Below are 26,697 nucleotides of genomic sequence, written 5' to 3'. Positions count from 1 at the left end.
TTCATATTAAAAGTCAGAGGTCAGAGGAGCTTGGTAATATAAATATAAAATCAGATTGAGGAAAAATAATATTTTATTTAAATTTGCACACAGCTTAGGTACATAAAGATTCTGTTAACACTGTACATTATGTATACTATAGAACAAGCTACACAGCATAACCCACCAACACAATGAACAATGCACTCTGAACCACTGATAAACACACTTTGCATTGTGAAAGATGATGTAACTGACTAAATAGCCATAAGCCATTACAGTTAATAATGATCCAACTCATCAGTGTGTTGATCAGGATCACCAGGGCAACACCTCTCCTGTAAAGTTCAGAAATGACCCATGATCCTTTTCAGTCAGTCCTCCGATCACATGCAATAGAGAAGAAATGCTCTCCTCTGGACTCAAAGGAGCCTGGAAAGAGATAGATTAATACAGAAAAACATTTATTATTATTGTTGTTATTATCCAGACATAAATACAATTTGAGTTGACATCACAATGTAATAGTGGATTCATTTTAGTGGGAAATTGTTTGATGTTTTTTCATGTTAACGAAAAAAGGAATGAAGAAGTCAATATTCAATATTTTTTCACACACTTCAAGTACAGCATGTGGTCTTTATAAACATCCCAGAGAGACTGCAGACTGAGTTGATGAGCTTACCTGAGACCCCCCCATGTCGGTGCGGACCCAGCCTGGGTGTATACCCATACACAGAATCCCATCAGCTTCCAGGTCTACAGCCAAACAGCGAGTCACCATGTTCAGGGCACTCTGAAAAGGAAAGAAATTCAACTGATCATACAACATCTGGCCAAAATCAAACCATTAAAGCACAATCTAATCAAACATCACAGCAGATGATCAGCAAACAAACTGAATGTTGTAGCTGAAATTGGCTTTACTTATCATGGTGACAATACCTTGGACGTCCTGTAGGGGTACCAACTGAAGTTGTTTGCTCTCTCGCCCCAGTTGAGCTCTACAGAGCCCAGCAAGGAGGTGATGTTGATGACTGCTGCCCTCTGGATGCTCATGCTCCCTGAACCAGCTGCTTTTCCTCTGGACGCAGCTTGTTTTAACAGAGGCAGGAAGGCCTGGCAGTGGTGAGCAATAAAAATTTACACATATTAAAGTTCACGTTGACTGAAAACCACAAGATTTTCAGGATCAGGCCATTGGAAGTCGAGGTGTAACAGATAATATATCAGAGCTTTATAAATCAGCTGAGTTGTCGAACAATCGTGGCACCATCTGTTGGGAAATTGTTCTATTTTAATTTGATGATCTTAAGCATAATAATACAATTTGAACAATATGTCATGTTAATATGCACGTAAACAGCATCTACAAGGACTACACCGAATATGTACACGTTAGCTAAAAAAATATTAATAATAATTGTGTTATGTTTGTCAGGGGATAACACACATTACACTCAACATGTGGGTCAGTGTTGCCCTCTGGTGTCAGAAAGAGAGAACTTGCCAGAATTTTCTGTGTGCAGTAGACCAGGAGTCTCCAGCTCCAGTCCTGGAGAGCTACCGTCCTGCATGTTTCAGATGTTTCCTGCTCCAACACACCTGATTCAAATGAGCGGCTCCTGATCGACCTCAGCAGAGCTTGATGAATCGTTGATCATTTGAATTGGGTGTGTTGGAGCAGGGTCACATCTAAAACATACAGGACAGTGGCCCTCCAGGCCTGGAGTTGGTGACCCCTGCAGTAGACTATTGTAAATATGAATAAATACTTTCATGTTTGAGGGAAAATATTATAGTTTCTCGAATATTTGTTGATGTGACAGAAACGTATTGAGTATTGTTGATTATATTTAGTAGATTCATCATCCATAATTTTAATTATATAAATTTAAGCACAAAGATATCCAGAGTGTTTCTTTTTGTTGTTACAACATTTTATATGGTACCATGAGGCTTTTAGGATATTACTGTTTATACCATATGAGCAGCTGGAATGGGTGTTAGTCACTGTGGCTATTTTGCTTGTGTTTTACTAAACAGGATAAATAAAAGAAGCATATCCTCTAGAAGCTGGAAACATCAAATACTTGGTATTTTAGCTTCAGACAAACAGCTAATCCAAACAGTGGCAGATTAACCTCCAACATAAATGACTTTTTAAACTTAAAATGTAACATGTTTACAGTCTCAACCCATCACAAATGGTGTATTCACGGTGTATTCAAATGGTGCATTCACCTCCACTTGTACTCAGTTATTATAGAAGAGCTTTAGACTGCACTGTGGCCTCGCTGACTGTTCTTCAATAAGAACAAACTGTGTGTCAGCAAACATGTGCCCTGCTGACATGCTCTTGATCAGAACCCGAATCCCTGCCAGCCCAGGGTGCTGCTCTGTGGCCAACTGAAATCAGACTTTTAATTAATATTGATGAAATGCGGACCACTCTGGGCTAAAATGTTTTTGTTCTTTCCATCAAGGTCATCTTGTTTTACTTTGCAGAAGCTTCTCATGGATCATGTTCTTGATGACTGTAGGAAACATAAGCGTGGTTTCTTCTTTTGTCATCATCTGGTGTTGTGAGATCTGAGGACCCTCTGACCTTCAACTTCATCCAAAAACCACAGGAAGAGTAAAATATATTCTTAAACATTACCTTGGTGACCATTAGGGGAGCCACAGTGTTGGTGTGGAAGTTTTCTATCATCTTCTCTGCAGTGACAGAATGAAAGTCGGCCACAACGTTGATCCCTGCGTTGTTTATCAGACAATTCAAACCCTCTTCTTGTACCAGCTGGCCCACCTCTTCCACACATTTCTCTATGCTCTCCTGGCTCACCACATCTGATAAAGAGGCATAAACACCAAAAACAAATTCATATCAGCAGAAATGAAAAATTACATTATAATGGGGAAAATACAAACAATCAAGTAGGAAATACTTCCAATGTACCTTTATGTAAACATTGGACAGTATGTAATATTTATATGTAATACATTGAGATTTTTTTTATCAACAAGAAAATGTTACTGACAAAAGTTGTTATCAAAATGGTTCATTAATTCACCTCTAAAATATTCAGTTGCAAAGTGTGGGCTTGATATATGGTTACAACAATCTGTCTTACCCAGAGGAACTATATGGATGTTGTTGTGTTTGTCTGCAAGTTCCTGAAGTTTCTGTAAATCAGGAGCACATGTCATGATTATTTTCCCACTCACAAATATCCAGAAATCTCAACGAATAAAGGCGCCTCCACATTACTGAAGGGCTGTATTTATTCAGACTCCGTGATCCCGGTTGTTTACCTGAGCGGTCGCGGGGTTTCGGGTGGTGGCGATAATCTTGCCCGGAGAGGAACCTCCACTCGCCAGATCGCGGACGATCTGCAGGCCGAGCCCCCGGCTGGCTCCGGTGACCAGCACAGAGCAGCAGCCCCTGAAATTCACCAGGCCGCTCATGGTTACCGCTTCCTCCGGGAAGAAGGTGGACGTGCGGCCTGCAGGAGGCTCAGCTAAATCCGCTCCGCTAGGTGGGGGGACTGCTCCCCTGACCGAAAGATTATCTTATCACTGAAATCGCCGGAGCGGCAGAAGTGCAGAAACTTTAGTGATTTTTGTGAAATATTCATTTATCTGCAACGTTTCTCGCGCCTCGTACTGTGGCACACTTCCCACAATCCACTTCGCACGCATGCGCATTCCACCCTTCGGAGGCCTGGGGAGGTTCTGTTTACGGTAGAAAGGAGAGCCGGCTGATTCTGTTTGACCAGGACAATTACAATTAAGACAGAGTCTGCTTAGATTATCAAACGATATTTATACAAAAACATGATGATTTGTTCTTTTGCCGCTTACAAAAATATGTTATGAGAAATGTCTTGTATGTGAGTGGCAGCCTTTAGTACTGCAGAAATAAGGTTGTTGTTACAGTAGACCTTGGTGGTTTATACATCTAATGTCAGCTAAGAAATGCTGGTTGATGTCTCAAAGATGTGACAGCTCTTTAAAAGAGTAAAACCAGTGGCTGTTATTTTGTTATGGTTTATATTGGTTGCCGTCTCTATTACTCTCTCTATTCAAGGAGGAAATATTTCAGTGTTATATTTTAGGTTCGCGACTTTGGCTTTTTCTGGGCTATTATTTAGAATATTTGAGGAAATAAAGGGGGCCTATTGTTTGTTTTTGCATTGAGTGAGTTTTCAAATACCAAAGCGACATGAAGATGAAGGTGCAGAGATGGGGTGACAGCACAGCTGAGGGAGCTTATGCAGTCACAGCACACAGATGGTTTTTCTGGCACTGTCCTGAGCCCAGATTGTCTTTAAGCTTCTGGTACTTGGGAGCAGCAGATATCCCTGGTCTACCTCAGGTCAGTTAATTTGGAATTTGGCTTCTGTGCCTCCATTTACCGGCACATCACTTTGGCACGGCACACGCAGTGCAAATGATGAGTTTGTAATGCTACAATGTGTGGCAGAGCCTTGCTCCTGAAGCTGTCGGGGTTAACTGGTTTTCATAAGCCTAAACAGTAGTGCAGTATTGTCTCTACAGAAAATTCAACAGTTAATGACTTCTACTACAGCTGGTCTATCCAGTCATCCCTGCAGACTGTACAGGGACAGTGACAGACAGATGTCTCCATTTTGCCATTTCAGAATCTAAATCACGCATTGATCACTCCATTGATTGCTTTGTTACAATTACGCAACATTCAGTAAAGAGCCAGTAAAAAAAAAAAAAGTTTGTAAATACACAGGATGAAAGAAACTTGACAAGTGGATGGCCTCAAACATTCAGTCAAGCACTTAGTCATTCTTTACTTTTTGTGCTCCCCTAATACCCAGAAAACTGTGAAGACGGTGGGAGTACATGATGGAGAAGAGTTTTGACAACATGCTCCTCTGTGTGACCACATCCAGAGATTCCAGTCCAAGTCATCTGAATCAAAAACAGCTGCTGAATGGTGCCACAGGCAATGAAGGACCTTCAGGCAAAAGAGCTGCAGGGGTCCTGATCCAGTCCAGTTTGCAATCTAAGTAAACACAGAGTATTTGTAGATCTACTGCAGTCCACTAGCTGCTGCCTTATTTGCTGATGTTGCACTTCAGGTGGTTCATATCTTTTCTACTCAACAAAATCACACAGTGATGTGCAGTATATTTTTACCAGAGTTCATTTAACACTTGCATTTCGTTAATTAGTATCTATATATGCTGACTGATGAGTCTATGCATGGCCAAACAATGCTAAAAATCCAGTTTTTGAACTTCAAATATTGATAAGAAAAAACTGAGGACCACCCTCAGATTCCTCAGCTCAATATATGTATTTTGTTGTGTTACAGTTACTGTTTCTGCTCCATTGTACATGGTGAAACATGAAAGGAAAGATGACTGACTGACAATTAGGAGTGTGAACCCTAGATGACATGCAATACGGCCTGATGTTTGCATTCTCATGTTCAGATAGATATAAACGTCCCAATGTATTTTATGATGCACTCATAGTATGCAGTCATTATTATTTAACATTGATTCCATTATTTAACTGTGCAATTAAAGGGCATAGTGAATTCCATAAGAGTTGTGAATTTTTAGAATTTAATGTGCAATTCAATTGACCATGTGTTTTTCTGGTGGCTGTCTCATTTCATTTTCATCTTCCTTTGTGCTTGAGTGAACACAAAGGTCAAACAATCCACAGACTGAAGATGTAACTCACTCAACATTAAAAACTCTACTGCCAACATTTAACCTAAATAAAAGACAACTTGAATCCCTACAGGAAGGTTTCCAGCATGTAAAAATGGCATTATTGATCATTTTAAAGGACTTCCTTTCAGTGTATCCCTTAAGGATCCTCTTTCATAGGTTCTTCCGGAATCATCAAATACCAGCTCAGTGGTAGGAAATAAACATTAATGGAGAAATGGGACTCTGTTAAGAGCCCTGTTAAAGAGTAAAGTATGATGAAGAAGAGACAAGCCTCACAGAGGCCAAGGGAAAAAAGGTATTCGTTTCTGCCACTAACTAAATGTTTTGGATTTCTAATACAGTGAACTCACAGAAGACATGTATTTTGGATTAGGTGATCAGACCAATTAGATCTCTGGGACATTGTCAATCCATTTTAAGATTATGTGTGATATCTAAGGATTTATTTTAATCTATTTTGCAGCCTTGGCAATAACCTCAGAACTAAGAATGGCTATACATCCAGATTAGAAGAAGAGGAATCCAGCATTATTGCCTGAATCTACAGCTCCCTTCAGCTTTACTGAGTTTTATCTCAATGTTGAGAATAAATACAGAAACAACAGAGCATCTTTTTTTTATATATATATTTTTGATGTATTAAAAAAAACTTATGTAAAACCCTTTTTGAGCTACAAGCCAATGAATATAGATAGATTCTATTTGAAATCTGTCCAGACTTCGAGGCAAACAATACAATTTTGATGGACTATGCTCTCTCTTATATAAATGTAATTCACTAAATCCAGCAACATTGTGCAACACACGGAGAATTAATTTCCTCAACATAGAAATTTTCTAAAATTGGAAAAAATGCCAACATCGGAAAAACCATAATTACATCTGACCTGGTTGGTTTTTTAATGTTATCCAATAATTATTTCAATCATATCATCTCCCGCTTTGTTAGTTCGCCATTTTCTTGTTTGTTTTGTATTTATTGTCAATTTGTTGTAAATAAAGTTTGTTTGAAAAAAAAAAAAAAGAAATCTCAGTTGGACTTACCTTCGTCATCGTTTTTTAAATCTTTATGAATTCGCGTTTTATTTATTTTATTTCAACCTCACTAAGTTTTCTAATGAAGTCGATGAAAAATAGTTTAAAAAGAAGATTATTTAGATTTATGCCCAAAACTTTAGACAGGAAAAAAGCAGCGAGGCTGAAGTTTCGGTCAACGGCGGGCAACTGTTAGCTAGCTGCTTCAGAAGATCAGTATGAAATTCAACTAAACAGTCATTTATTATAAGTTTGTTGTTGTTGTTGTTATTAGAAATTGTTAGCTGACTTGCGAAATGAATAGTAACAAAAAGTCGGGCAGTAAACGGAAAACTACCCGGAACCGGAACCGTCCATAATGTTTCCATGATGGCGGAATTGAAGAAGTTGTCTGGACTGTTTGTAACGGACTTGAACTCAATATTCTCCTCCTGGATGGAAGAACACCTGCTCTGATCTGTCTGGACTTTGGGATACAAATAACCGAGGAATGGACAGAAGGTAAAGCATCACCACAGGTTTTTTTAATTTACATTTTGCTGGTTGACCATGTCGTTAAATTTATGACAGTGTTTATATCTTCTTGGTGTTGCTTCACTGCTTTGAGTTTAACGTGGAGCATTTCTCACTTTACTCTCTTAATTCATTTGTTCATTTACTTTTTTTTGTTTAAACTTATAAAATACAGTGAAGACTAAGTGACTTGTCAGTTTTTGTCAGAAGAAGTTTTTTTTTTTTTAACTTTCTGATGTGGGATGATTTCATTACTACTGGCATAGATTGATATTACTCATACTGATTTGTGAATGGTATTGGCTTTCTGGTGAAATGCTCATTAAGAAAACTTATATATACTACCAACAGGATTATCAGTGAATGATGCCAGCTTTACAGAGATCTAGACTTATTTGTGAGGAAGTGAGCAATGAGCTGGAAGAGACAATTCCCTCGGTGACATGAAGACATGGTTTGGCTAAGCTGCTATTTATAATAATTTAAGTCCCTCAGACTAAACTATCGAGCATTTGGTGTGATTTTTCTGTTATTATGAGCAATGATGAATTGTCAGATGTTCAAATTCAGTGCATTTCAATCTTCTACAATAGAAGTTAACTTTTGAGTTGCAGCTAAGAGGAGGTGATAACTGTTAGTCAGGAGCAAAACGGAAGAACAGATTGAGTGTGTGGCTAGATTACCTTGTATATGTTTGTGAATGTGTGCATGTGTAGTGTAGTGCTGTGACGTACTCTGTTTGTATACATATGTGCACATGTCTGTTGTGTGTGCATGTGCTTCGGTGTGTGCGGAATATACATGAAGCTTGGTCGGGACATCCATTTTCAATAACTTATTTAAATCACACGAGCTATATTTAAAGGGACCATAAATAAAAGACCAGGGTTCCTTTCATCATTGAATAAATCATGGCAGTTATCCTCTTATATTCATATTCTCTTCTATCTTTCTCCCCTGTGCACAGTGTAGTTGGCTGCTTCCAGTCTTTATTACATTGGTTTGTCACAGTGGGTGAGATGTGGAACTGCAGGGCTTCACGTGCTCAAGAGAAACACAAAAGAGGACAATAATAGTTCGAACTAGAGAGAAACATATCAACAGCAAAGAAATGTCCTCAAACATTGAGCTGCAGAGGCATACTGCCATCTGATCAGTTTTAATGGTTGCCCACGCTATAGTTAGTGACAACCACAAATATCAACCTGATGGTGACAGTTAAAAAAAAAAAAAATCTGTGACTTGCCAAAGTCACTAAGATTGATCTTGTGGGGATCGTAGTTCTCTGTGCTAAATGATTCTTTAGTCTATCTGATGGATTTGTGGTTGCTTCAGTGTGGAGCCACTGCCTGAGCATGTTATGGCATGCATGAATATTATTGACTTTTTTTTTATATGAAGAATAAAGAATATTATATATTAAATATAGAATAACAAACTTTCACTATGGATTGCATAGAATAGCCTCCAGCATCACAATTCATTTATCATATGTGATAGTTAATAGTTTGGAATTATTGGAGTGTGTATTTTTAGTTCCTCTTGCATCTGTTTGATAACTGTGTCAACGTGAAATTTTTAATGTAAAAACTGCTCCCAGGTGGTAACAGAACGTGTTGCTCAGCAAGGTTGCATTCAGAGACTGTAGATGGGAAGGAAGTTTGCTTCCTTTTGTTCAGACTTCCTATAATGAGCTATAAGTTAAACCTGAGTGTTTTCTGTCTTCCTAAGAAGAAAGGAGCATGTGAGCATTATTTTAGTGACCTATAGAAAAAGGACGTGTCCTAAGGATGCCTAGGGTTCTTTCTTATACAGACCATGTGGAGATAGTTTCGTTTTTATGTTGTTGGAGAGATTTGTTAAACAAGGCACAGAGGTCAACAAGTTCCTTTTGAGAAAAATGTTTAATTAGATGTGCCTCTTCTCCAAAGTCTTAGTGTCTGCTTTTTTATAATGATGTGGAGCTGGAAGAGAATATTTCCACCACTGCACCCACCGCTTTAAGCATTTACTCAATGTCCTCTCCACTGTTTGAAACTCTGACGACAACAGCTGAGTCATCTCTATACTTCCCAACCAAAGAGCAATTAAAGAACTCTCAAAGGGAGGGCGAGATAGCAGAACATATATTTATTTTCAGCTGGGAGAAACTGCCAGGGATTTTTGTCGGGGACCCCAGTAGGTTGGAGACTCTCACAGGGCAGCTGCAGGCATTTGCAAGTACAGGCCAAAGGGTTTTCCAAAGGATTTTCCAAAGGATTCCCCCCCCCCATGTTTGTTTCCCCAGCCTGCCATAGCAGTGAACCAGCCCCCACTCACCACCCTGCCTTCATCACCCACTCAATCTTTCCCTGCCAGCCACCAGCTTCTTTCTGTCCACTGAATTCACCTCATCCCCACTCAACCTTTACCCCTGAGATCGAGTAATAAACTTCTTTCAGTTTATTTAAACTGCAAGTGAGTGTGCTGACTTTATGACTCAGCTGTACTTGGGTTACATATCATCCCCACACTCAGCATTTTCCTGTTCCTCACATAAAGGTCTCATTGGAAACAAATAGGACCTCTTATAAGGTAAATACTTGGCTATTGCTTTTTTTTGTCTGGTATACACTTTCCTTGTGCTGCTGCATGACACATAAAGATTTAAATGCCTCTGATTAATTGATGCGAGTTTGGGCCAGCTCCACAGTGAGATGGCAGCTTGTGTGCTTACTGTATTATTCAGATTGCTTTAAAAGCATGTCAACTCAATTACCAGGTTTTTACTAGAAATATCATGTCCTGTCCTGATATCTCAGGAATAACATCTCAGCTCAAGAGCAGCAAAACGCTCCCACTCTGGATTCAGCTGGAGATGATTAAGGTATTTGATAAACTGCTGGAATTCATCTCAAATTTTCTGCTTGTCTGTGATTAGCTGATTTAGTTTTGTAGTTCTTCTTTATTCCAGGCTTTGTTTTATTTCTATTAACTTTACTTTCTATTAACTAAAGCTTCTTCATCATCTTTTTGTTTTACATCAAATTAGATAATCTTTTGGATCAGTCACTCATGACTTTGTTTTGTTTTTTATTTGAAGTTATCTGACTGATTGTTCTTATGAGGATTTATTTAAATTGGTGATGTTCATCTTATAGACTTGTGATTTTATATTCTGTTGATTAAAGGTCCTGCCCATGGAAGAAATGAATGACAGGAGATACATCTAGTAGAAATTAATTTTAAATTTATGTCAGCTATAACTTTTAGGTCTATTTCAGCACCTTAAAGAGAGAGAAGTTGTTTTGTTATGCTGCCTCATTTAATTTACACTGAGGAGGGGGGGGGGGGTAAAAAACAGGCAACACCTTCCAGAGCAGACTCAGCAATATCACTCTCCTTGTTTCTTAAGTCATTTTCATTATGCCCCTGGGAGAAAGGCATCATGCAAGCATATAAATCTGTCTGAGTCTGTGCTCCAGTCAAACAGCCATTATTTCACCTCATGTCATCTTGATTACAAAACACACAAACAAACACATTTGCAGGGAAGGCATGAGTTGTCATGCTGGTGTTTTGTTGCACAAAGACTGTCGACCACCATTAGCTGTGTCCAATTTTAGTGTTGCTCTAAGCTTTGTTTACTACACTCATTGCACACCATATTGCTCTCGTGACTGCAGCCATCGTTAAACTTTTTTATGCTTATGCTGGAGCACTGAAGAAAAGGGAGCTATTTAAAACTGGAAGAGCTCAATGAAATGGTGGAGTTGGTATATTTGAAGGACAGCACAACAGAAAGTAATGAAGGAACTTCCTGACAAAGACACAGCACTGAGGGTCAGTGAGGCATAACACATTCAAACTGCAAGGTAAAGATCTAGGAGTAGATGCTTTTTCTGAAGGCATAAATCACTGCTGGCACAAATACGCCTTAGCAAAATCAACATTTCCAAGCCAATTTAATCTTAAGATATTTTATTAATATTTTCAATTGACAGTATCATCCAAAAACAAACATTGAAAATGAAAATCACATATATATCATGGCGGTACAGAGTAGTTTTAATGGTCAAGAGGACTTTAGGACAAATAGAAGTGGAAAAAATCAGTGTTGGTTCCATCACAGGCTATAAATTAGATAAATTCAACTACAGCTCACTGCAGTTATGTTTGACTATATATTGTTCCTAATGCAAAGTCGATAGAGCAAGGGAATGGAGGGGTCAATGGAGCTAAGGTCAAGGTTATCAACAGGTCAAAAGGTCATTTCTGTGGAACAACGGGTTTGGGCTTTTGGTCAGGAGTCAGGCACAGCATGGGCAGCAGAGATGGAGACAATGTAAGAAATGGAAAAAGACACGGGGAAGTTGAGAGGGTGAAAAGGTAAGACCATGGTCAGGACCAAAAGGCCAGGTGGCAGAAAATAATGGTTTAAGGATGAAGAGCTGTTGTGTGCTGACAGTCCACTTGTCATTCATTCTTATGATGCAATTTTGGGGCAGGTTAGCGAGATGATGGGGAGGTGGGAGTGTCCGGCACATGCACCTGGATTATGATGCCAGGCAGCTGGAAGTGGGTGTGGTTTCAGGAGAGCAGGGCTGGGCAGGCAGAGGAAATGATGATATGCAACAAGAGAGGAGGAAGAGTCACACAATTGGCTCCCTGCAGAGGACAATTTCCAGCTCGCCACGGTAGAGCTTCCCTCCATCAGACAGGCTCATGATGCTCTGCTTGTAGCCAGTCAGGTTCTTCACATCCATCTCCTAAACAAGAGACAGGGAGGTAACATGGAGTCAGGAAAATGAAGAGGTCAACAGGGACAAACAAGGCTAGTAGTACTGTAGAAATGAAAGAGTACGGTCTCTGGGTCTGTAAACATTTCAAATTAAGAGTTTTCAATTGTTCCCTTAAAAGAAACCCTTAAATTCATGACAGGGCTTTTATCGTTGTGTTGCAGTAAATGGGAATTGTATGATTTCCAGGTTGCAATTACTTGCATGGATTTCTTTAGTAATAATGATTTGTGTTTTTGCTGATTCCTGATACACAGTAGGTGTATACAGCATATACAGGGAGTAAGCAGCTCAGAGGAGCAGAAGTGATTGGAGAGAAATGGGGCCAGTAGTCAGAAGCTGTAAGCGCATAAAAGCCGAGTGTAATCAGAGTGCCACAGGACCACAGGATGTACTCACATGCAAAGTACCTGGAAACCATAACCAAAGACCTGAACTCACCTTCTTGTTTGTCTGGTAAAGGTCTCGTAGCAGGGCATCCAACTCCTGCTCATCAATGTAGCCATTCCCATCCTGAAAAGAGCCGAGACATTAAAGACTGGAACATAACTACACCTCAACAATTGCAGCCCCTTATAATACATGCTTTATGCTTTCTTTCTAGTTCTTCCTTTCTTTTTTTCTCTGCAATGTGCTCCAGCTCTGTTGATATTTTCAGTCTCTAGTTATTTTGTGCATTTTTGCAATTCAGCTGAAGTTCAGCCATCATGAATGCACAAGCTAAATGGCCATTCATGAATGATGATTGAAAAAGACTTCCCATTCATAACTCTGTAGAGGGGGTTAGCTGTTATGTCATATATGAACCCACTTTCCTAATTAATTAATAATATGTTTGCAATTTGGTGCCAGAAAATATGTTCAAAATGTTCAAAATGTTCCTTTGGCAAGTGGCACAAAACTATGTCCTGTTAAAGTAGGCTCAGTTTCAAGATGACGACAGAGTTTAGATGCTTGTCTATTTTGTAATGTTGGAAGATGCTCTTTGATTACAAAGCTGGACTGGTGTGTCTAGATTTTTGGGAATATTATGTGAATTCTGTTTATTTTCCTTTTAGGGATAAAAGACTCAGAGTTTTGGGGAAGCAGAGCAGCATCAGGTATCTGCCGTGCAGCCTGAGTTGCGTGCAGTCTTGACATTCAGATATTTTGAAGACCTTGCACAGTCTGGGGCAGAGGCGCTGTAAGCACTGTGAGCCATGTTGGTGTTCAGCTGACCGGCCACACTCTGCCCTGCACAGTGTTAGCAGCTGCCTGTGTTTCAGCTGCAGGGCTGAGCTCATGACAAAATGATGAAACTAATTACACACATAAATGGTAGTGCCTCATTCGTATAGGGAGTCTACATGAATGGACTGCAGTGGCTCATCTATAATTGAATATTAAACCCTGTCCTCTCTCTGCAAGGGAGCAAGAGGGACTGCAAACATTCAGTCAGGGCACAAACACGCACGCAACCCCCTGATTGCTGTGACAGACAGCTCCATTTTGACATCTTGCTCCCTCACTTTTAATGCCAAAGTTGGTGTTAAGTGAATGAATTCAAAATAACATAACATAATGAGCTTAAATATTTATTATCAGATTTTATTGGAAATTCAAAATTCTACAGTTGCTAGAGTTAGTTGAAGACTACTATTATAACATCAGCAGCATAAGGCCACTTGCTTACTGCCTCTTTTTATAATCACCAATATTATGTCTGCCCCTTCAGGCACGAAAACACTTGTGTTGTTGTAAACGGGAAAAAAGATTTGGCAGATATACAGCATGCCCACCTCTTCCCCCGCCTGTTACCTTGCTCATTTGCCCTCTTTTGTCCTCTTTTGTCTTCCCTGTCGTCCCTCCCCAACAATCGACTGCTAATGTGGAAAATGTGGCCATTAACTGAACCACACTGCTCACTGGGCTGTTTACAAAGGACCTAGGTGTGCCAGGCTAACTCATATCCCTCAGCAGATGGTGAGAGCACTTGGTAAAAAGATCAAAGAAAGAAAAAGAAGCTATTTGCATATTTATGATTTTGACAAAAGGGAAACTCAAGCTCTGTTGCTTTTCCCTTCTTATTTTAAAATGTGTGAATATAATGTATCTACAATTAGTTTTTTTTTTTTTTTTAGTTTTCTTATGCAGCGCAGGCCCCATTTCAGGCAAACCTCTGATTCATTAGCCTTGGTGACATTAAATTAGTATTCAGAGTTATTTCTCCTGCTCCTGGGACACGATATCTTTTTTTTCTAATTAGATATGCTGAGGTTTCCAAATGCTTCTTTTAACATCACAGTAGTTAGCAAATCAGCTGTAAAATCATGTGGAAACCCTCTGTGACATCTTGAAATTCAGAAATCAGAAGAAACTTGGTTTGGAGGAGAAGGTAGAGCTGAGAAGTGCATGAGATGCAGTAAAAAATCTTCAGTTTGAATGAAATGCTACTCACCTTGTCATAGTATGTAAAGATGGCATTAAATTCCTCTGTGGTCAACTTGACACCCTGAGTAAAAAAAAAAAAAAAGATTTACATCTCACTACCAGGCAAAAAATTGTCAAAAGTCAAAGTCATGGTGAAACGAAACTGCACTGAAAAACATTTACCTCAAATATTCAGAATAGTAGTCACTCAATGTTACTGTTTTAGTGACAAACAATTTTTTAAAATGAGGTTTTGGGCCATTGTCTGCCTTGATTTGATGGTGACAGTGGAGCCTGATACATGGGTTGGGAAATGGACTAAACAGTCTGGATGGGCTATTTATACTCATGTGATATGCACCCAAACCATTCACAATTCAGCTCCATTCAGTTCAGCCCTAAATGAGCAGTTTTGTGCTCCATGTTTGTTACCTACCTGGAATTTGAGTAAGAAATTCTCCTGAACAGGGAGAAGCCTGAGGGAGAGAAAGACTTCATTAGTGGACACAATAGCTGTTAAATTATTCAAATCTGCCAGCGGGGAAGGTGTTTCAACGTTTTATTTAGCGAAAAGTAGCAAGTAAAATTGCACATTACCTCGCCATCTCTGACAGGCCCAGCTTCCCATCTCCATTCAGATCAAACATCCTGAGCTACAAAGTGGAAGCAGAACAAAGCCAGGGAGGGAGGGGGGAGGGACACCGAACGGAAAGTTTTTAATAGTTATATGCTGTCAAGATGATAGAAAATACGGTCCCATAAATGTCACTGACTGTGAAATAGAATGGAGGACCATAAAGTTTCTATTTACTATTCATCCACATTTTATTTTCATAGCGCTAGAAAGGAACTTTAGGTAAAACTTCATCCACACAGTTTAACCAAAGCATCTGACGGTGAACTTTCACAAAACAATAATAGAAATGTTCTTTTTTTTTTTTGGCGATAGTGGAATCAGAAAAAATATAATTCAGCAGAGATGACTTTTCCTGCAACCATTACATTTCCCCAAAGAAACACAATGACTGTGTCTGATATCACTCGCAGCTCTCTGTATGGTCAACGGTATGGTGAATTTATAGTGCTTCTCAAATGTATAGTGGGATTTATTGTACCCTACGTGGTGGACTTATAGTATCCATCAATGGATCATAAATGTTAGTGTCCAACCAAGCAAAAAAAAAATTGGTCCTGTTCCAGGACAGAAAAACAGTGCCAACTAAATTACCCAAGTCATGTCTTAAAGTGTTTTTTTAATTTCACCACTAAGCTCTCTCTCTCTACATAGCCCTTTGTTTTAAAGTCCTTAGATAGTGAGTAGGACTGAGTGATTTCGAAATATATGTGTTCTGTATGTCTTTATGTCAGACAGAGAAGATGGATAGATCTACTGCAGATAAAGCTAAGCGAAATGCAGCTCAAAAATATCAGTGCCCATGTCATCATTTAATGAGGATTATGGGGAAAGCATCTTTTTTTTTATAAAAATAATGTCTGTGCCTCTTTAACTATTGTGAAAATTTTGTCTGAGAGTATGTGGAGGAAACTGTTCCAGCAAATCAGGTCAGGTCAGCTCTGGGGGTTCCAGGAAGAAGCAGATGTGAGCACATCTGGACTGTAAACACAACCTGCAGGACATAATGGGTCAGGACCATTCAGCCGCACAGTGCTGCTGCCACCAACACGATAGGCCTCTGAGGTCCTCCAGGACAGATGGATACTAGACATATTCCTGTCATAAAGACTTTACAGCTCACAGTGATGCTATCAGATTCTTCCTCACCAGATTTTTCAATTTAACAAAAATATTCAAACCCAAGAACACACCAGAATTTTTCGCTTTTTATATTTAGTATAGTATAGTAGTCTCTACACTTTTGTCCTGACTTTATCTGGTTGGATCAACTTTGTGAGTTGAAATGTGGACTTTGATTCTTACACTGCTGTAAGTAAACAGTAAACAACGTCTGGATAGGATCGCCACATGATCTGGAAGAATTTAAACTTGAAATTGACCAGCTACTTCCTTCTGGCAAAAATTTAGTCAGAGAATAGCTTCTAAACCTATGAACTTGTGAGTCCATGTGTGAGTCTTACTATGGTCTGTGTGTACTCCTGCAGCTTCTGGTCATCGTAGTGTCTGTTGGCCTTCTGCAGCAGGTCTGACAGAAAGCCCTGAGGACAGAGATGTACATAGATATAAAAAGAAGAAGAAAACCATGGAGAACTGTGCTATAAACAAAGTATTCAGACATTAGTTTAATGAACATTCAATGTTATGGTCATAGGTCACTTATTTTACAAATTGGTAACCTATAGTGTGAGTCACTATAATTGTATGAAGTCATGTTTTAATATTCAGAACAATCTATTACAAAACTGTAATCTTTTTAAGTTAAAATAATCAAAGATGGGTGAAATAATCAAAGAAATTGGGACATATTGCAAAGATGAAAGAGGATAAAACAAGGATTGATGAAAAATAAGGATAGCATTTGTGTTTTATGGCTTATTTTACACATTACATGCAAAATCCTGACTAGTTAAATGTACCTACAGCCTTTTGGTACAGTACTGTAAATGTAACATAGTGAAATGTGAAGTCTAAAACTTCTTATATCATTTGTACAGTATTTTAGTGACAATACTGTGATGTTCTCTGCTCAGTCATATGGTTAGACAAACTGTATGTCTGCTGCCTGTGAGCTCATCTGCATTTTCCCAAAGCTTTGACAAGGCACACCTGAGTAATTCCTCTGCACCTGGTCATATGGAAGAGATGTGATCCCAGAACAACCCAAGCAGCATAATCTGTACACGAGGCATAATCACTGACCCCAATGATGCTCACCTCCCCAGGGTGGAGCACGTTCCTCTATATAATTTGGCACAACGTTTGCAAGAGGTGGTGAAGTGATTAAAATTTGTTGAGCTTTTTGCATCTGAATCCTCACCTGAAAAACACACTCATGGTCATTGGGGACTTTCCTTTGGGGCAGCCACTTAACTCTCCTCTGTCAAAGCTGTTGCTTGGCTTTACACGCCCATATGTTTCAAAAAGAAAATGGTTGGGCACTAATTGGGAAGTGGAAGATTTCAGCTAGTATGTCACTGAATGGCCCTGACAATGCATAGACCTACAGCTTGGAGTATACTCACTATGTCACTTTTTTTAATCTTCCCATAATATTGTCTCTATGAAAAGTAATTTTTATAGTTGTTTTTAGTAAATTAAGAGAATCAATCAACATAGCTGGGGTATTTTTGTTTTTCATTAATAATGATTCATGATTTTTTTTTTTTTTTTTTGTTTTGCTTTCTTTTCAATCATTTACTATGATATTTCTAGTTTATCTTCTTTTAGTTTAGCTGTTAACATCATAAAACGTCCATGCTTGATGCATGGGCTCTTGTCATTACCACAAAGTTTCCATTTGCTTGCAGACAAAGTTTAGCTGCCTTTAGTTTCCCCATTTAGGAAATAGAGTAATCTACTCATCAAATTTTTGAAGAAAGCAAAAGTTTTTAACTTTTCCTTTAAAGTTGCAGATTCAGGATAGGTTTCAGTGATCATAGCACAAATAATGCAGGTTGTTTTTCTTATTTTATTGTTGAAAAAATGGAATAACATGAATGACACACATGCATTCAAGTAGAGGAAACAGGATTAATACAGTTTAGCTATGTAAATGATAACAGGAAAATATTCGGGCATAACTGTTCGATCACAATTTAGGCTGGGTGCCCTGTAAGTAAGTGTGTTAATGTGAACATGAATGTGTGTGTGGAGGGGAAAAAAGAAAAAAGACAGAACAGAACAAGAATCAGTATTACTTTGTTAGCACATGAAAAAATTATGAGTATTTGTGATATTTGGGGAAAAAAAGTTGTTAAAGGTTGTCCTTGCCTCATCAAATTTAATTTCAATTAAATTTTACAACGTACCTTCAATTCATTTGCTTCAATATAGCCGCTGCGATCTGTATCATACCGCCGCCATGCCTAAAAGAAAGAGTGTATTGAATTTTCTCACACAAAGACACTCTTCTCCGGAGTAATTTACGTTTCTCTCCCTGTCCATGAAGGCTCTTTGAACACCAGCTCACTCTTTAACATGCAAAGAGTTAGATTTTTCTCTGGTGTCGAGCTAAAATCGTTCCAGAGGGGGTGACCGCCCAGGCCTGGACCTTCACTGTAATCACACAGTTTTCAATGAGAGTCAGAGAGAGGGAGCGGGCCATTTTAATGAATGTTTTAATCTAGCAGCTGTCCCTGTCCGAAGAAGGGATCCTTATCAAAGATGGATGGCCCTCTCCCTTCTCTCTTTTTCCTCCTCCTACCCCTCTGCTCCTCCTCTCCTCCTCTGGGCTCTGCAGAGAGGAGCTACAGTGGTTTTATCTATTATATATGACTCTGAAAATAGAAAGTTCTGCTTCCTCATTCGCACCCTTTAAAAACCTCTCTGTCCACCTCCTCCTCCTCGTCCTCCTCCACCCCATCCTGCACCATTCAGCAAAGATGGATTAATCCTCCTCTTTTGCTTTACGTTCTCAAACTCCGACTCACAACTTCCCATCAACATTTCTTTTATGTCCTATCTCTTCCTGCTTTCTCTCGTTTACACTCTGTGTCCTTCTCTCCTTCCACACCGTCTCTAGTCTCTCCTATCATTATAACCTCTCAGTTTGACACAGGAGACAGACTCTTCCCGACATCTAACTGGTTTATAATTGGATCTATCTTTTCATTGTGGCAGGTCTAATGTTTAATCTGCCATTTTCTTATCATCTTGAGGTATTTTCCGTTGTAAATTATTTTCCATTTTCTGTGTTAGCTTCCAGCACACGTCATGTTCTCTAGGGAGCTTTTTGTTACACTGGCTTTCATTCATTATTCATAATTCACAGCCCCACTATACTGGAGCACAGTTGCACATTTTCATATATGGTTTTTCTATGAATATTATGTTATTTAATATCTAGTTTTGGATGAAAACTCTTTCTAATGCCAGCAGAAAAACCAAAGTTTATCTGTAAATAAATACATACGTTGGTCATTTGGGAACACCAATGAAGATTTCAGGCTCTATTCAGATTTAAGTCATGAAAGTTACACATCTCCAATTTGAATTTCTTTCCTTCTCAGTTCTATATTGCATGTTGAGATTTTTGAGTCGGGCGAGTTTGTGTATCGGCTCCTCTGTCGATCTTTATAACCCATTACGTCCCATAACTTGTCTGCATAGACACATTTACATGCATATTTAGAGAGCAATTTACAACCCAGGTAATTAACACTACTCAGCTGCTGTCCATGAAACACTGAAGCTAATGGTGCACATAAAATTAGCTTGAGAGCCAAACAAATATCAGGAGGGTTTACTGTATTTACAGGGACCACAGGATGTAATCAACTCACTCTAGTTCAGTACTTACTCCTCACTACCCCTTTCCTTTTTTCATCTCACACAGTTGTGAAATTATCTTCTATTGGTGCTCAGCCTTTTCTGCAGTCAGTGAAAGACCAGCTGTGGTTGCTCCAATTTCTAGTCAAGAAGTCGTGTTGAGTGGAGCAGAGATTCTGTGCTTTTCATCTCAGACTAGTCCAGTTTATTTTTCAATCAGTACACTTTCACCCATAAACAGGGAGCTAATCCATGGATTGATATAGTAGGTAGAAATGAAAAGAAGCATGCAGACTCTCAGCTCTCTGTCATTGACTGGTGGCATTTCATAGTGAACACCAAGCTTATGTCCAGAAATATTTCAAAGAGCTGGAGAGGAAGCAGGTTTGCATTAAAAAAATATACTGGCCCATCCACACACACTCAGAAACACGCTCTTACCGCCATGAACTCAGCGCTGGAGCTGACAAACTGTCTGAAGCACAACAAGAAGTTCTCTTCAGTTGGGAGAATCTGGGCCAACTAGAGAGAGAAATGACAGGAAAATGGGAGTGGTGGGAACACAAGATGGTGGAGCTAAAATGGAGATTGGGGAGCTTTTTGTCTGCAAAGCTTCAACTGGGCAACTCAGACATAAATAATGTAGAGACATAACCTCAGAGGAAAGGCTATGCCTAAGCTGAGGTAATTTTTTTTTTTTTGGTCATGTTTTTGAATGCTCAGATAAAGCCGTTAGATTGGATTTTTACTGCAATAGTTGAATCTAAAAGTCCTGTCAGATTTTTCTAAAATGGATTATTGATATTGCAGAAGCTCTCCCTCTCCCATCTCTTTCACATCTCACTCTGAAAATTGTTCAATCGAGGGAAAGCAATATCCCAAACTGCTGCTCCACAGATACTATGATAAATACCGCATTTATGCAATCGATCAGAGTATTGACCAAATCTCTGACGCCTCACGAGAACTTTGCCCGTGTGAATCTTACACTTTTCCTTTTGAAGATATTTTCTCACCCAGTGCAGAGAAAACTGTTACTAATATTGATCTTCTCATCTTTATCTCATGCACAATATACATGTGCACATTGTAAGTAAATGTGGAACTATTAAAGGCCTCATGTTTCACAGTTTTTGTTATTTAAATTTGTCCATAAGAAGATATCAAGTTTTTCTTTACTTCAGTAGATTTCAGGCAAGTAGTGGGAAAAACCAAATCCTACAAGGCTGGAGAGTGGGACCTGCCGGACTGAGCTAGACTTAAGGGATGTGGCTAAAAGTGGTGACTGCTTTGTTGTGACATCACAAAGTTACAGAGGGCCCAACGGCTAATTTCAAAGCTCAGTTTTTGAATACAAGCTGCAAGCATTTCTGTGGACTGAGCGCTTCGATACCTTTGCAGTAATAATATAGAACGCACACTGGCTTTACAACAAAAAAAATCTAATTTTAAACAAAGTGGTCTAGTTGCTTCCCGTGTTTGCAGTCCAAAAATTTCTGTTGATGTACAAACATATTTTCAAGAACAACAGGCGAAGACAGTCTTACCTCTGACATCTCAATTCGTCCATCTTTGTTCTTGTCAAACTTCTGCATGAACTCCTTCATCTTTTCTCTGAATGTGGGGTTTGTCGGGTCCTAGAACAGATTTGTCGTCAGTATTAGTGAAACCTGAGTAGTCAGTGTGTATTTAAAGTCTGATCCCCAGACTTACCACCCCTGCTCCTCTTCGGGCCGACTCCAGCTCCCTGAAGAAGTTCTCCAGCTCCTTCCCCTCGATGTAGCCATTACCTGGGAGACACACGGACCATAACACCACATAATACCACTTTGTCAGTGTTGCTAACAAAGGGGGAAAAATTCTCTCAGTACTTATGTGGTCTGGTGTCAAACAGATGACAGCATGGCTCAGTTTTGCTGCTATTGATTCAAACATGAGCCTTTTACCAGTAACTTTCTTCCTTCCCCTCTGGCTCAATAGAATAAACTATTGACTGACGCGATGCAAACCGATCACTCCTCAAAGACTGTGTGCGCACAGGGTTATACGCGAGGAGAAGTCGTACATGGAAAATTGCCTTTCTAGCATTTTTAAGGTGATGATCCACAGGCAGCTTATTGTACTCCACAGAGGTCCATACTACCTTCACTGGGGAGTTTGGCAAAAGGGATCGATCGATACGGACAACAATGTAATGTGATAAATAATGATGTCGTGCCAAAATAAGATGTTGATTTTCAGACAATTTGCACTTAGTTTTTTTTTTTTCAGCTATCATATTGATCATGAAAGAAGAACTGAGGCGTCCAACTTTTCTTCAGTTTAACAAGGTTAAACTGTCTAAAGAGACACTTTTGTCAAAGGATAGTTATCCTAAGAGGATCTCCATCAGATTTTCTTCTGCATTGAAATCTAGCCTGGGGACGGCACAGTCACTTTTCTCCTCACCTTATCTCATCATGGTTCCTGGCGTTTACGTGTCCTGACAGTAGCATTTCAGAAGACAAATGATTGTTACTGCTTCACCCAGGTACTTTGTGAACCAGTGCCAATATTCTATCAACAAGCGTGTTGTATAGCCGGACAGATGGCTCCAAACGATGTGACTAGCTGCCTCAATAAAACCCTGGAAGGCAGAGCTGCCTCATTAAATACTAACAAAGATTATTGTGCCATCGTCTTCCTCTAAGTCACTGTTGTTCTCTGCCATCCTCTAACTCGTCCCCTCCCCAGCCAACCAGCGTCTTACAGTCTTTTGTTCTATCCATGGAAATATTTGCGTGTGTGTGTGTGCGCGTTCCTTAGTGATGTTATCAAAACTCATGAATACATGACACCGTTTCAGTAAGTGGGACAGTGAAATGCCTCACTGCCATCCAGCCTCCCTCCTGTGGCTTTTATTGACATTTAACGCTCTGGAGAGAAATGACCTGCTTGATAATTAAACAGAATAAAATGTGATTAACTACAAGGCGAATGGCATAAAATGACAGTAAGGATAGATTTATGAATAATTTGAGCTGGAGCTCTGTCATATGTTCAATAAACACAGCAACAGATCCATGCACCTCATTATACTTCTGCTTGAGGGAGCATCTGTTTGTGCTTGTGCTCATTCAGATGTACGATCAGTACTTTGTGTTCCAAATGGCATTTTACTGTACAGTTAAAGTACCTTTATGTTTGTGTTTTTTTTTTATGAAAGGCTCAATGTGTAATGTCAGTGTCTCTGTTTTTCCCTTTGGCCCAAATCCAGTGAGCAAAAGACCTTCATTTACAGTTAATGTTAATGATGCTATATTAGTGTACAATGTAAAAAAATCAAGAAGAAATCAACTCCCTCCCAGATTATTCAGTTCAAATGTTAAATAACTAGTTTTATACCCCATAATGAGTGCACTCCTTCCAACTTTCATATAGTTGGCTATTTCTGCACAAATACTAACAGCTTTTAGCCCAAATATACACTTTTTGGGATACTGCGTCCCAGGAGAAGCTGGTAAAGAGTTTTTACAGTTCTGGTTCTGATTCTAAAATCTCTGAAAAAGGGCTGCTGTACCAACTGGGTGTATATTTAAAGCCTAAATTAAGTAGATTTGCCTTTCAAAGTAGAGTGCAGCCCTGCCTATTCAAATATCATGTGTTGAGATTAAGGTTGGGTCAATTCAGGATGTGGATTTTGCTTAATATTCAGAATTTCCATATCCAGGTTAGTAAAAGTGGTGGAGAGCAAGTGTTCTATAATTAGCGAAAGGAACTGCAGTTATTTCCTTTTCCAGCTTTGAAGTGATTGAGTTAAAAAGGCGTGACAGAAGCAGCGGAGAAAGATGAGGGGCACGTAGCGGAGGAGCTGTGAAAGACGCCATTCACATGAGATTTGATCCTGGGCCAACAGGGGAATATGTAGTTTCATCATCTCTGGGTGCATTGCCTCTTGTGTATTTTTATCTACTACTCAGAGATGTTTACTCAATCTGAGCAAACAAATTAGCTCTCCTTTCTTTCTGCTGAGTGAGAAGACACTCCCAGAAAAGAGAGCACAAATCAAGCACGCCCAGCCAAATCGGTTGATGCGTGCTGGTCATATTTGATTTGCAAAGTGGCTCCCTGCAAAGCACAGCATGCAATATACCTCGATGTCAACGCACAAAAACCTGGGGGGTGTCGGACTGATATCCAAACTCTAACCGAAGAGCACAAAAGTTCAGACATAAAGCAGATATGGCAACTTGTATGGAGGGGCTCAGATGCTGAGCCCCTCCACCCAACTCCTCACTCCACCTTGATTTCCCTGCGGAGTCTGTTTCACAGTGTATGCATCAAAACAGGTCATGTTAACAATGAATTCCCACGAGTGTGTGTATGTGTTTGTAAAAAGGAATAATTGCAACACACTCTGCAGCCTATGGATTTAATTGCTGTTTAACGGTGACCAGTTGCAGCCAGAAGTCAGTGGTCTTCTGATTTATGACCCTGCGTATCAGCTATCAGTTTCTGATAGCTAATAACTGGAAAGCTGGTGTCAGTTTGACACCGTCTCCTGATTATCTGGTGCAGCAAAGGGCACAGTGCCTGTCCCCCAGTGCAGGAGGAAGCCTCTGATGCTGCAATGGAAGCCAATTAGACACAGTTCAGCAATTCATTTAAGGGCAACCAGAGGAATAAAATTTTACAGAGAAAAATTTCCCCATTGGACATTTGAAGGCTTTAGAGTCTGTCCAAGTGCTTCTCCAAAGGGTTTGATCAGTTTTCTCCTGAGCTCAGCCCACTTATGTCAATAATTCTCATTGAGACTTTCATGGCTGAAGCGTGTCTGATGAATTTGTCGAGCTAAAAGGAACATGGTCACACTGAGAAACTGACAAATTCACACTTGCAGTGGGAACAAGAGACTAAACTAACAGATCTCGATGGAGACAAACAGAAGATCAATGCAATGAGATGAGATGTGACAAAAAAAGAAGTGGAAAAAAGAGAGAGTGTGTGTGTGTGTGTTAATGTGCTGGAGAGGAAACATCGTTGAAATAATTACTACATGAAGAAAGTTTCATATCAATATCACCACAATAAATCCATGTTGGTTACAGCGAGTTATCCACACTGCATGCAGATCATCAGCGGAGAGACTTGACTTATTGAAGATGCCTGAATAATGTTTCAGATTGTTATCAAAACAAAGTGCCCGGAACTGATAGGGCAATATCCAATAATTATCGCTGATATTAACTCACAGGAAACGCCAATTAGATCATGAATTGATGACAGAATGGCATTTTGATTAATTGAAGGTTGAAATGAAATGCCTTTGCTGTTGTGAGTGTAAATGTCAGGAGGGACAGAGGGAGGAACAAAGCTGCATCTGCAGCAGCTCATCCCCGTTTTATATGTTCTTTACTAGAAAAATATAGAATACTGTAATCCATATATAACTTTAAGAAAATATGAGATGTCTGGATTAATCTGCACCAAAATTTCATTTGTAATGAAAAAAAAAACAACTTTTTGCTTTTAACAAAATATAACAGTATGATTATCATATCAGCTCTTAAACACCAGAAATTCTTTATTTTTAAACTTTATTGATCAGATTAAATAAACACAAAGAATATGATCATCTATATCAGTAAAATAATCCCTATAATATGTTTTATTCATATCTGTATGGCCTTTTAGGTCACCTAAGATTAAAAAAAAGTGTACAGATTTCTAATTTCTTACATTTTCACTTTATTTCCATCAAATAATGAACTTTTGCTGTAATGTTCTTTTTCTCCCATCGGTCCCACTGTGCAGCAGTAATTTCATTCATGACATTTGAGTCTGGACCAACTTTTTAGAGACTTAAATAATAATAATGAAAATCTCCTACCGTCCGTGTCAAAATGTTTCCAGATGTCGAGGAACTGGGACGCGGTGACCTCGGCCAGGTGGAGGTGAGGAGGCTGCTGTGCTTTGTTGGCCATGATGCTCTGGACGGATGCTGCTGCGGGATTCAGGCGCCGGAAAACAAAATCCGCTGCTAACTTTTCAGTGTCTGCGGTTCAAACACGCTCCACACTGTCGGCCCGGCGCACCGCCCGCCGCTTTTTAACCGCGACGCTGGAGCGGCAACGTCGCGCAGCCGCCGCTGGGGGCGCGCCGCCCCCGGCCGCGTCCACTGAGTCAGCGTCCTGCCGCTCCCACCGTGCGCGTGCGCGCGCGCTTGATATCCATGTGTGACGGGACGTTTTGGGCACTGCAGTAAACAGATGTGTGTGTGTGTGTGTGTGAAGATTAGAGGAGCAGATTGTGTTGTTGCACTGTCACGGTAAATCTCAGGTTTATGTTTTTGGTTCAATGCACGTGCTTGCATGTGAATGCACATATTTCAGTGTGCACACGCATTGCATGCCTCCGTGTGTGTGTGTGTGTGTGGCTCCTGCAGCCTGTCTAACGGTGTGTGAGGCTTCACAGACTTAATTAGAACTCACACACTAATCACATCCCTCACAGTGCCGCCAGCCAGCTGTGATTAGCCCCCATAATAAATGTAAATTCAGAAAAAAAAGGCTTTTTCATTAAAGGCTGGTTGACTGTGCAGAGCTGGGGCAAAGCCACAGATCTTATTAGGAGAATGAGACGTACTCATATGTATTTCTTTTACTCATTTACTGCAAGAGGTGATAATATTCAAGATAAAGTAATGGGACTGTAATTAGAAGGAGGGCAAGTATGGCTGGCAGCGTTTTCCTTCTGTTGGATTAAATCTGGAAAAAGAACTGCGCTTCACATAAGATGAATATTAAAAATATATTTCAGTTGACCTGTGTGTGTTTTAGAAGCTCCATAGGTTGATTTCATTGGACATTTTCACCCT

General features: G+C 39.6%; 2 protein-coding genes across 2 annotated transcripts; both read right to left on the bottom strand.

The window, feature by feature from the left end:
• Positions 1-55: 55 nt before the first annotated feature.
• LOC115056579 (C-factor) lies at positions 56-3,669 on the bottom strand. Its single transcript, XM_029523119.1, has 6 exons — positions 3,295-3,669; positions 3,114-3,165; positions 2,642-2,829; positions 925-1,098; positions 665-775; positions 56-411 (listed from the first exon to the last, which is right to left on the bottom strand). Exons 1-6 carry the CDS (start codon positions 3,445-3,447, stop codon positions 298-300), a joined length of 792 nt encoding a protein of 263 aa, XP_029378979.1. The 5' UTR covers positions 3,448-3,669; the 3' UTR covers positions 56-297.
• Positions 3,670-11,199: 7,530 nt separating this feature from the next.
• On the bottom strand, positions 11,200-25,889 carry calb2a (calbindin 2a). Its single transcript, XM_029523755.1, has 11 exons — positions 25,711-25,889; positions 21,555-21,631; positions 21,389-21,478; positions 20,283-20,363; positions 18,383-18,439; positions 16,535-16,612; positions 15,035-15,090; positions 14,874-14,913; positions 14,466-14,519; positions 12,470-12,541; positions 11,200-11,998 (listed from the first exon to the last, which is right to left on the bottom strand). Exons 1-11 carry the CDS (start codon positions 25,802-25,804, stop codon positions 11,882-11,884), a joined length of 816 nt encoding a protein of 271 aa, XP_029379615.1. The 5' UTR covers positions 25,805-25,889; the 3' UTR covers positions 11,200-11,881.
• Between the last annotated feature and the right edge of the window lie 808 nt (positions 25,890-26,697).

This window comes from Echeneis naucrates, chromosome 16, assembly GCF_900963305.1.
Source record: "Echeneis naucrates chromosome 16, fEcheNa1.1, whole genome shotgun sequence".
Classification (NCBI taxonomy): Eukaryota; Metazoa; Chordata; class Actinopteri; order Carangiformes; family Echeneidae; genus Echeneis; species Echeneis naucrates.
This window is presented reverse-complemented; position numbering and strand designations above follow the sequence as displayed.

What these genes read in the sequence shown, in the direction of transcription:
- LOC115056579 (XM_029523119.1), bottom strand. Translation starts at nt 3,447, where the DNA reads ATGAGCGGCCTGGTGAATTTCAGGGGCTGCTGCTCTGTGCTGGTCACC. An exon ending in GAAACCCCGCGACCGCTCAG is followed by an intron (nt 3,166 to 3,294) that starts GTAAACAACCGG and finishes CCTGATTTACAG; the next exon opens with AAACTTCAGGAACTTGCAGA. An exon ending in CCGACATGGGGGGGTCTCAG is followed by an intron (nt 412 to 664) that starts GTAAGCTCATCA and finishes ATCTCTTTCCAG; the next exon opens with GCTCCTTTGAGTCCAGAGGA.
- calb2a (XM_029523755.1), bottom strand. Translation starts at nt 25,804, where the DNA reads ATGGCCAACAAAGCACAGCAGCCTCCTCACCTCCACCTGGCCGAGGTC. An exon ending in CCCGAAGAGGAGCAGGGGTG is followed by an intron (nt 21,479 to 21,554) that starts GTAAGTCTGGGG and finishes AATCTGTTCTAG; the next exon opens with GACCCGACAAACCCCACATT. An exon ending in ATTTCTTACTCAAATTCCAG is followed by an intron (nt 14,520 to 14,873) that starts GTAGGTAACAAA and finishes TTTTTTACTCAG; the next exon opens with GGTGTCAAGTTGACCACAGA.